General features: G+C 36.5%; 1 protein-coding gene across 1 annotated transcript in view; it reads left to right on the top strand.

Annotated features, from left to right (window-relative positions):
- The window catches only part of HOOK3 (hook microtubule tethering protein 3), a 112554-nt gene that overhangs the window by 25986 nt on the left and 74523 nt on the right, over nucleotides 1-12045 (top strand). Inside the window, exons 4-6 of the mRNA XM_077773056.1 lie at nucleotides 2830-2902; nucleotides 6665-6715; nucleotides 8247-8379. Of these exons, the coding sequence (XP_077629182.1) occupies nucleotides 2830-2902; nucleotides 6665-6715; nucleotides 8247-8379 (257 nt within the window). The remainder of the gene's footprint in view (nucleotides 1-2829; nucleotides 2903-6664; nucleotides 6716-8246; nucleotides 8380-12045) is intronic.

The following is a 12045-nucleotide window of genomic DNA, read 5'->3' as shown; positions in this document are numbered from 1 at the left end:
AGAGACTCCAGTTGAAGTATTTGGAACACTCTGGGAATTTAGAATTGGGACAGAATGATGGCTGGTCTTTAAATATTTGCTTGAACTGAAGTGGTGAAGATTTGGAACATGTCTGCAGTTTTCTTCAGCATTGTATATGGAGAAACAGAAAAAAGTTGTCCGCGGAGAGAAACGGTATAAATGGACAGAAACAAAGATGAAAGTCAGGAAAGTACTGTTTGCATTCCTAACAGCTTTCCAGATCCTTATTCCAGTACTGTATGAGGCCTGGTTATTTTTCAGTACCATAGCATACTTCAGTGGTCTTCCAGTAAGTTTCCTTTTTTTGTATAAGCCTGCTCAAGTTAATTCTCTCTCAAAAGAGAATTTTATTACTCTTTTGTTGAACTTCTCTACTAAAGAAAACAAAGCTTAAAGATAAAAGGGGTATATGACTATCCACATGCAGAAAAATGCATCTAGCCCCCTCCCTTACACCATACACAGTGGGTCATAGACTTAAGTATAAGAGCTAAAAAAAAAACTTGGGAAGTGAAAGGACAACTCGCGGAATGTGAGAAATTATTTACATATTTACATGTTTTATGACCGAGAGGGGCTTTTATCTTGAACACTTAAAAACAGAAACCCCAAAAGCAGCTTTTAGAAACTCAATAATAAAAAGAGAACCCAATTTTTATTTTTATTTTATTTTATTTTTTAAAATTTATGTATTGAGGGAGAGAGAGTGGGGGGGCAGAGGGTGGTCAGAGCATCTGAAGTGGGCTGTGCGTTGACAGGCTGACAGCAGTGAGCCGGATATGGAGCTTGAACTCACGAACCGTGAGATCATGACCTGAGCCAAAATTGGACACTTAACCAACTGAGCCCGCTGGGTGCCCTGAAGACAACCCAATTTTGAAATATGCAAAGACTGAATAGATTTTTCCTCAGAATATACAAATGGCCAGTGTCCAACATGGCTAGTCGTTAAGGAAATGCAAATCAAAACCACAGTGACTTACCACTTCACATCTACTAGGATGGCTATAATTAAAAGGATAGAAAATTACAAGTGTTGGCAAGGCTGTGGAGAAATTGGAACCAACACACACTGCTGGTGAGAATGTAAAGTGGTGTGGCTACTTTGGAAAAGTTTGACCTTGCTTCAGATATTAAATATCAAGTTATTATGGGACCCCACAATTCTGCTCCTAGGCGTATACCCAGATGAACTATGTACACACAGAACTGGAACATTTAAAGCATCATTATTCATAATAGCTAAAAAGTAGAGACAAGCCAAATGTACAGTGGCTGATGCGTAGGTAACCAAAATGAATTCTCTTTGTAAATGGAATATTGGTGAGCCATAAAAAGGAATGAAGTGGTGATACATACTGCCATATGAATGAATCCTAAAACCATACTAAATTAAAGAAGCAAAACACAAAAGACCACACAGTGTATGATTTCATTTATATGAAATGACCAGAATAGGCAAACCCAAAAACAGAAAGGTGAGGAGTAATTCCCAGGGACTGGAGAGAGAGAGGGAGATGGGGAGTTAACATGTAGTTAAGGATTTCATTTTGGGAAAATGGAAATGTCCCAACAGAAGATTGTAGTTAGGGTGTACACTTCTGTGAATATACTAAAATCGATTACATTGTGTACTTTACGTGGATGAGTCATATGGTATATGAATTCTAACTCAATAAAGGTATTTTTTTTTTTTTTACAAATAGTTTATTGTCAAATTGGTTTCCACATAACACCCAGTGCTCATCCCCACAAGTGCCCTCCTCCATGCCCATCCCCCCCTTCCCCCCCACATCCATCAGTCCTCAGTTTTTGTCAGCATTCAAGAGTCTCTCATGGAATAAAGGTATTTTTAAAAGTAGGTACAAAGTTAATGTTAACTTTGATACAAGCTTCAAAAAAAATAAAATAATCATAAAAAAATAAAAATTTGAAAAATAAAGACTTTTACAGAAGTAACTTAGCTGTATCTATTTTTCATAAATTCTATACCTAAATAAATACATTTTTCTTTTTTAATAGTAATATCTCTCTCAAGATAAATAAAGATATTTTTTAAGTTAAATAAAATATGTCTATCAGCTGTATGTTGCAATTTTTCACCTTTTTATTTTTTTAATGTTTACTTTTTTACTTTTTATCACATTTATTAACTTTTTGAGAGACAGAGACAGAGTGTGAGTGGGGGAGGAGCAGAGAGCGAGGAAGATAGAGAATCCGAAGCAGGCTCCAGGCTCTTAGCTGTCAGCACAGAGCCCAACTCGGGGCTCGAAGTCACAGACAGTGAGATCATGACCTGAGCCAAGTCAGATGCTCAACTCAGGTGCCCCAATTTAATGTTTACTTTTGAGGGAGAGAGAGTGAGCATGAGTGGGGGAGGGGCAGAGAGAGGAGACAGAATTTGAAGCAGGCTCCATGCTGTCAACACAAAGCCCAACGGGCTTGAACCCATGAACTGTGAGATCATCACCTGAGCTGAAATTGGACACTCAAGTGCCTGAGCCACCCAGGTGCCCATTTTTCTAGTTTGTTTTTTGGGGGAAAAATGTATGTATATATACATCATATAAAATGTATATATGATGTATGTGTAAATATGTGTGTGTGTATATGTATGCATATCTTATGCTCTGGTAACAGGTTGATTTTAGAGAAATCTGCTATAATTACATCCAGTCTCCAGACTGAGTTATTTAATGGCTTGATATGTGGTAAATACATTTTTATATTGCAGTTAGGGATAGATTTCAATTTTTTTAAGCTTGATAGCTGCATGATCTTAATATACTAGCTTTTTCTTATTTGCAGAGATCCTGCATATTTTGATGAAAATTGGCTGAACAGAATCAAAACCGAAGTAGGAGATAATTGGAGGCTAAAGGTATTTTCTTTTTGTTTTCCCATCTGTTAGTCTTTTAGTAGTATGTATATAATACTTGTTGGAATTTTATCTGCTGTGTTCAGTGAGCTTTAGAAACCTAGACAGCCTGTAGTGAAATAATCCAGAATTAAAGATTGGAGGTAACCTGACATTACTCACAAAGATAATATGGTGTGAGTCAGTAAAGCACGGTGACTAATGGCATGGGTTTTAGAGCCAGAGCGCCTGTATTCATATTATAACTTTACATTTACTGTCTGGGGAAGTCTTCTAACTGTTCTGTACCTCAGATTCCCTATTTGTAAAATGAGGATTGTAATAGGATCTACCTCACAGAAATAAATGAGTTGGTATACATAAGGTACTTAGGATAGTGCACATGTAATGTTAGTTGCTAGTGTTGTTATTAATAATAAGAAAATATTGATCGCAGTTGACTGAGTCCAGAACACTCACAGAATGAGGTGTTTTCATTTTTTTTCCTAGTAGCCTTAAGGTCCAATATTTCTCAAGCTTCTTTGACCAGAATCCACAGTAGGAAATACAGTTCATACTGCAGCCTACTGTCCACTAAATGTATATGCATATATAGTTCCCTTAATCTATGCAGTGATGTTTTGATTTTTAAAAATATTAGTTGCAACCCACTAAATTATTTTTTTAACTTTATTATTTTGAAATAATTCTAGAGTCACAGAGGATTACAAAAATCAAAGCAGAGAAGTTCTGTGTACCTTTTCACCCAGTTTCCCCAGTGGTTACATCTTGCGTAACTGTAAAACAGTATCAAAACTAAGGAACTGACATTGTTACAATCCATTTCATTCAGCTTTCACCAGTTTCTGTGTTTGTGTACAGTTCTGTGTAGCTCTATCTATCAATATGTGGTTTCCTCTATGATCACAGTGAAGACACAGAGCCGTTCCATTTCTGCAAGCCTTCACGGTGCTGCCTTTATGACCACACCATGCCATATACCCCTCACCCTCTTCCCTGGAAACCACTGATTTCTTCTCCATCTCTATAATTTTGTTACACTAAATTGATTTTTGTAACCCAGTGATGATTCCTACTGGCAATTTGGAAAGCTCTAGACCCATTTCTCTTTGTTATACACAGGTAGAGACTCAGAAATGCAAATGAGTAAGCATCTGAAGCCCCCAGACTTAAGATATGTTAAGCTTAAGATATGTTTTTAGTTCTTTTTTTTTTTTAATTATTTTTTTAACATTCATTTTTGAGAAACAGAGTGAGACAGAGCGTGAGTGGGGGAGGGGCAGAGAGAGAAGGAGACAAAGAATTGGAAGCAGGCTTCTGAGCTGTGAGCACAGAGCCGGTCATGGGAACCGTGAGATCATGACCTGAGCTGAAATCAGATGCTTAACCTAAGACTGAGCCTCCCAGGTGCCCCTTTTTTATTTCTTTCATAAAACACATGTTTGATGAATAGTATTTATTCATTGATTGCTTAAATATTGTGTCTGCCAACATTTAATTCCCTTTTTTAAACTACACTAGAGTGAATGGACACTGTTTAAGCCACTGTTTTAATTTCTAAATAATCTTTCAAGAAGAGGCAATTAAATGAATTAATTTTTAATAGTATAACATGTGTAAAGCAATTCTGGATGTTTAAAATAATGCTACTAATCATTTTGTATTTGCTTGCTATCTTGACCAAAGAGGGAGTTGTATACACATTTTGCATGCACAGAACACACCCATAAACACACACACTGTCTTCATCTTTAGTGTCGTTAGTGTGGCAGAGACAGTAATATAGAGAAGGGGGGAAACTTGATTATATTCTTAATATTCAGAACTGGAAATGTTTTGATTTGCATTCCTTTTCTCCATATTTTATCCTGTATTATATTTCTTCAATTTCAAGGTACCATTGATTAATGATAAGATATATAGCTCTTTTCAATAGGAAGTCAACTACCACTTTTTATTATTTTTTAAATGTTTATTTATTTTGAAAGAGAGAAAGAGAACAAGTAGGGAAGGGCAGAGAGAATCCCAGCAGGCCCCACCATGCTCAGCGCAGAGCCCGACATGGGGCTCAATGTCATGAACCAGTGAGATCCTGACCTGAGCCGAAATCAAGAGTTGGACACTTAACTGACTGAGCCACCCAGGCGCCCCTTAACTATCATTTTAAATGAACACATTGATTTTTAAGACATGTTAATTTTAAATGTTAAAATATGATAAAAAAATGAACATTCTAAAACAAAGGAAATAAAGTATATTATATATTTGCCATGTCCCCAAATCTTTCTAGAAATATGAACATATTCATTTTCTTTATGAGTTTTTTTTAGTAAGTTTTCAGTTTATTTTCTCCTTTAGAAATAAATATGATTGCACTGCTATGATTGAGTGTCTGTTACTTTATAGTCATAGGTTCTACTGTCTTCTGTTAGGACACCTTCAGCTACTAACATTGGGTAGGGACAGCTAGGGTGAACAGAATCCTATCATAATACACATTTAACTTAACACAATATCAACTCTGAGATGGGTCAAAAAAAAGGAAAAAAATAACAGCTTAAATAGTGCAGGTGATCACGCCTGTCATTTCACTGAGATAACATATAAACCAGTGAATCCTTATTTTAATTTTTTAAATGTTTTATTTATTTCTGAGAGAGTGAGAGAAAGAGTGTGAGCAGGAGAGGGTCAGAGGGAGAGGGAGTTACAGAATCTGAAGCAGGCTCCAGGCTCTGAGCTAGTTGTCAGCACAGAGCCCGACGTGGGGCTCAAACCCATGAACCATGAGATCATGACCTGAGCTGAAGTCGGACGCTTAACCGACTGAGCCACCCAGGTGCCCCTGAATCCTTATTTTAGAGTGGCTGAGTGATAGGAAAACTCTTGGTCCCTCACCCTCTCTTGCTTCTAGAGGATGCTCCTTATACCACAAGTATCTTGCAGTGCTGAGCGTTATAATAGCATTTCAACATATATTTTTAACCATATGGCTCCTAAATATTTACTTTGCTGCTCAACTAAACCATCAGCAGTCTTCTCTGACAGTGAAGAGAATTTGGAGACTTTAAGAGATTTCCAACCCTGATTTTGCTGTAATTTTTGCTTAATGTTCTAATTTTAGAACTTAACCCCTATGTAAGATGCAACTCCACTTTTCTAGGGAAGACGCTATTAGAGGATGTTTTCAGTAAGGATGGCATATTTTTTTCTTTGAGGAAAATCTGAATACTTTTTTTTTTTTAATATTTTTATTTATTTTTTAGGAGAGAGAGAGAGACAGCGTGAGCAGGGGAGGGTCAGAGAGAGAGGGAGATACAGACTCTGAAACAGGCTCCAGGCTCTGAGCTGGCAGTCAGCACAGAGCCCGACGCGGGGCTCGAACCCACGAACCGCGAGATCATGACCTACGCGAAAGTCGGACGCTTAACCGACTAAGCCACCCAGGCGCCCCAAAATCTGAATACTTTTAATCTCACTGTTAAGTCTTGTTCAGTTACTCTCCGGTTTCTGTCAGTGTGATCATAACATTGAAAATTTAACCTGGCTGGAAACTTTATTTTTTATTATAAATCTCTTGAGATCACATAAATTAAGCCATTGATAGTCCTTTTTTGATGATTATGGTAATTCACATATGCTGTTGAGTTTTATTTTTTATATTTGTGATTAACTAGAATGATTAGTTGGTTCAGAAATTTTTTATGTTAAATTATATTTTGATCTATGCTTGACTTTTACCCAGTTGTTTTATCTCCCTCTAAACAGATTAGCAATTTAAAGAAAATTTTAAAAGGAATCCTGGATTACAATCATGAGGTAAGAACTTTTTTCTCATTCTGCTTAGAAATATTACTATAGGATAATTTAATTTTACAATATTTTATAGTAGTTGCAAGTAAAATTCAAGTAGTTTCAATTTCCAAGTAGTTTCAAGTAAAAGGAAAATTTACCTCAAAATTAATAAGCAGTTTATCTTCCATTGTTTTAGGATGTTGGTTCAAACAACTATCTATTAGGTGGTTACTAAATAGAGGCTCTTTTTCACTGTAATGTGGATAGTTTGTAGATGATTATTAATGTTACACTTTACTTTCTGCCATGTATTAACTCTCTCCTCTTCTCCCCTTGTGAAAGAAGTTTAGCATCCACACATTATTATAGCCAACTCCTTTGCTTACATTAGTTTTATTCCATGGCAAACCTCTATCCGTAGATTAACTCAGTTTATCCTCTGAGTCTGCATCAGAATAGTCAAGGCATTGCTTGGGGAAAAAATCAGGCAGTGGAACAAGTTTTGCTTTAAATTTCATGATCACAGATATCAAATGAACACAACAAAACCTAGATGCTTATGTTATTTTCTAACTGTTTTATCCCCACGAGCTTACCTGCATTTATACCTACATCTATGCTTGTATCATTTATCTTCACAACTCAGTAAGTGATCCTGCCATCCACCTTCTATTCAAGCCCAAAGCCTATAAGTCATCCTGTAGTCCTTCCTTCTTTTGATATTGTCATAAGACCTAAATCTCCAAAATAAAGCTTTTTCCTTCTTTACTGCTACTACTTTATACCATGCCATCATTCTCTCTTGCTTAGATTTATAGAGTAGTCTGACTGGTAACCCTGATTTCACTTTTGCCTCTGTTTTTATTCTTCACTCTAAAGCCAAAATGATTTTTAAAAATATAAATTTGGTTATGTAATTCTTCTCAAATTTTTCATGGTTTCCTATAGAGAATCAAGTTCATAGCTATTACTATGAGCCACTAGATACTGTACTTCTTGCCCTGCTCACCCATAACACTAGTTGCCATATTTATCCTGCTTGTGTGCTTTTAGAATTTTCTTTATTCACTGTAGGGTTATTAGATAGGAACCTACCCATTTGTCTGCATATATTTTATTTCATTTGGGGCCAATTTCCCTGTAAAAGAATCCTCCTTTTCCTTCCTGATACAGGTATTTGGCTATCAGCATTTTGGAGTTAAATGACAGGAAATATAGGCATGAACCTATATTGAATCTTCATTCCTTCTGGTGCCCCCTTGTTCAGAACCTCTTTGGCTCTACTTTGAACTTCAGAGAATTTTTCTTTTGGGAGCTGGTGAAAGGATCAAAGTATTCAGTTTCCTTTCTCAGTGTTCATACTACATACCAGATTGGGACTAAGTTTCTGTGATCAAGATCATTATAACTTAGGTATGGGAGGTAAAAATAGAAATTGATGTAACAGCTCTGCCTTTAGCAATGAGTTTATGGTGCTGATGGGCTAATTTGTATCAAATATTTTATTTGGACACATAACTGCAAATGCAGTTCTAATCCTTATGTCTCTATTCAGATTTTAGGACAGCAGATTAATGACTTTACCCTTCCCGATGTGAACCTCATTGGGGAACATTCTGATGCCGCAGAGCTTGGAAGGATGCTTCAACTCATCTTAGGCTGTGCTGTGAACTGTGAACAGAAGCAAGGTAATTTATTTGATGTCAGGGTATGCATTTAAAATAATTCAGGAAAGTAACACATATTGGATAGATTCTATATAAATCACTAGTACAGACCATAACATCTTCATAAGGCCATCCTCAATACCATTTTCTATGATTTTGCTAGTACTTTGTTTGCAAGCTTAAAAGAGTTTTGCAGCTTAAAATAAATTTGATGGTGATGATTCTTTCCTTTTTGCACTACAATTTTTTTTTAATTTTTTAAAAATGTTTATTTTTGAGGCAGAAAGAGACAGAGTGGGAGTGGGAGAGGGGCAGAGAGAGAGGGAGACACAGAACTTGAAGGCAGACTCCAGACTCTGAGCACAGGGCCAGATGTGGGGCTGGAACCCACAAGTTGTGAGATCATGACTTGAGCTGAAGTCAGACGCTTAACCGACTGAGCCAGCCTGGCGACCCTGCACTATACTTTTAACTACACTGAATATGATGAAATTTACTGTTCATAGGAGAAGATCCAGCTAAATTAATCTCAGTAATAATGATAATGTTATACTGGATCAGTTTAGCTCCAGGAACTTAAAATTGGATACTAAAGATTGCCAGTGTGAAGGATTTATTTCACAAATATTTACTGAACTCCTGCATCATGCTGGGGCTAGGAGCACAGAGCCAGACAGAGCAGACACGGTACCTTCCCACGTGGAACAGGTTGGTGAGTGGAGGGAGGGCAGGAAGCAGTGCCACACATAATAGCTGCGTGTTCCGAATGGGAATGAGTGCTGTGAAGATAAAGTGTAACAGAGGCCAGTCCACATGTGGGCCAGGGAAGTTATTTAGGCAAAGATGTGAAGATGGATGGATTAACAGTAATCTGAGTAGTAGAAACTGAATGTCAGAAGGACTTAGTTACTTTTGAGAGACCAAAAAGCCCACCACTATGATTAGAGAGTAGTAAGGAAGGGATGAGGGGTGATGAAATAGAAGAAAGGTACATAGGGAATACTTGAAACAATGAGGGCCAGCATTTTACTGTTACTGTATGAGCTTCGTAGAAGATAGAGGTTTTTTTTCTTTTTGAGCCCAAAGATTTTTTTTTTTCTTATTCCTTCTACCTCACTCCTGGTAATGCAAAACAGATTTTTATTTAACTTGTGTATACCTTTTCGGTGTTCTAGTGTGATAAATTTAATAGCTGCCAATATTGTTTTCTTCAAACTGTGACTAGTTGTATTGGTCTGTGATCCAGGAATTTTCTCTAACAGTATATTTATTTCTCTTTGTCCCCATTCCTGTTAGATTTTAGTATGCCTGCTCTTATAGTAAGTTTTAGTTTTTTATTCAGTTTAACTCAGCAATTAAGATGGAGAACTTTCTACATTTGTGATTTTTATATATTACTAAAATGTCTAAAAGTGTTTTTGCCAGAGATTAGAAGATTGCTATAAATAAGATTCCAGACACATTAAATCTCTAAGTAGATGCTTTGATTTTAAAAGGTGTATGAAAATTATTTAATACAGTTTACCAAATTCAGATAATAATCTCTTATGTGCTTATTCTGTTAGGGGATTCACTTACACTTGGGAGTATATACCTGTTAAGAGTTGACCAATTGTATTTACCACAGGGTAGAAACGGGAAAAGATAAGGATGTTGCCTATATCCATAGTCCTCTGGAAAGCAGACAATTGTGATATTTATCCAGATTCTCACACAGACCAAGTGTCCTGTGTAACATCTAGATTCAGATTTTCCCTTGACATTGTGTAAGAATGATGAAACTTTGAACAGGATTTTAACATCTTATTTATCCAGAGGGTATTCCCTGTTTTCAGAAACATTGTTGAGAACCAAGAATCAAAGTAAATGAATTTCCGAGTTCAGTGTTTTCAGGATAATGGAGGCTTACTAAAGCGGCTCTGCCATTTACTACCTGACTGACATGGGTCTAGGTACTCAGCCTGTTTCCACATCTACAGAATGAAGATACAAAATCTGATAGTCATGAGGAGTAAATGAAATTGTATATGCATGTTTACTTTGTAATCCATAAAGCGCTATGCAAGCCTTTATGTTTAGATGAGTTTTTCAGTTACTAAAAGTAAGGAGCAATTACTCAGAACATTGACTTAGCATACATTTATCTTGGACATTTGTCTTCTCAAATCAGGGCAAATAAATGGTGGTAAAATTGAAAAGGCAAATATTAGTACTATAAAATATACTAATAATAATTACTGAGTGTCTGTCTTCTACCTGGTACTTAATTAGGTACTCATAGAACAAAAAAATACTTTGTACACATGAGGAAAACTAAGTATTACATGACTTGCCCAAGATTTCTGGTTTGTGAGAGGCTAGGCAAGGACAATAACCCATGTCTCTCCATGTTTAAACTTCATGCTCCTCATACTCAACTGCTGTAAATTTCGGCCCCAAAAAAGCTAAGTTTTCAGGATAAATTCCCTGACCTGTCCCACCTCGTTCTTCAACATTGCCTCATAGATCTGCACCCAATAATCATATATATTTATATTTTGGACACAAGATCTGTAATTTTTTTCTTTTCAAAAATTGTACATTAATGTAGTTGTCATCATCATTTTATCATGTAGTATTTTACGGTGTTCGCGGGGAAGGGCCTTGACGTGGCAACACCGCTTCTTAACTAACGCTTCCCCTCTCACACCTTACTAATAACTTCCTTACCTCCTCGTTCCCACTGTTAGTTTTCTTCACTTCTTATAGGCTGTCATTAATTAATGTTTCCTTCCCCATTATCAGTGCCACTGCTTTTTCTTTTCCATGTTCACAGTCTTTTATTTTGAGGGCTGTTTGTTTAGTCATCCTAGCTGTGCCATTTTCTCCATAGCCCTGGAATTCTGCGTGTAGGACCTTTGAACAGAACATCTACAAGCACTCCTTTGCATTCTAACACTTAGAGGATGCTCCTCATTAACAAAACAGAACAGGAAACCAAGCTGAGACTAAAGAATCTTTTTTTTCCCAAATAGTGGTTCTGATATATACCTACTATTGTCCTAAGAAAATACCTATGATTGAAGTGTGTTAAGTGTGTTTGTGTCACCACGCATTTGATTGGGTACAAGTATCCTAAGAACACTTGCTTAAAAACATGTTTTTTATGAACTAAAAGCTTTGTCATCAATAACCAGGATGTCAGAATGTCACAATTTAGTAGTGCTGTCAAAATACTTTGTTTTGTTTTGTTTTTAATGAGTTGTCTGTCACACAAAGCTTTATACAACTTGTCATCCCAAATACACGAGTCTCGTAAGTTCATGCTAACAGTTTCACAGTAAGACTCCATCATGTAATGCTTGAAGTGCTGAGACAAGTTTTTGGTGTACGTATGGGGAGGATTTTTTGGATGTGTACGGAGAGAGGCAGGTTGAAACTAAAATTTCCTAGTTATCTTTTTAAATGATTCTTATTAAAATGTATTTACAGTATTTGTTAGAACCCACCTTGCCCGTTGATTTTCTTTTATACTTAATGCCACTTTTTCCATTCATTGTTGGATTTGCAAATAAGGAAGAGTACTCCTAGGGCATTTTTTAGGAGACAAGAAATAATTTTTTTCAGCTTTGTCATTCCTGACAGCTAAGAGATCCTTTTCTTTTTTGGCAGCTGCGAGGGTAAGATTAATAAAGTTGGTACTTTAGC

The sequence above is a fragment of the Crocuta crocuta genome, unplaced genomic scaffold (genome assembly GCF_008692635.1).
Source record: "Crocuta crocuta isolate KB4526 unplaced genomic scaffold, BGI_CrCroc_1.0 scaffold177, whole genome shotgun sequence".
In the NCBI taxonomy this organism is placed as follows: Eukaryota; Metazoa; Chordata; class Mammalia; order Carnivora; family Hyaenidae; genus Crocuta; species Crocuta crocuta.
The sequence above is the reverse complement of the archived record's forward strand: the minus strand, read 5'-3'. Positions and strand labels throughout refer to the sequence as shown.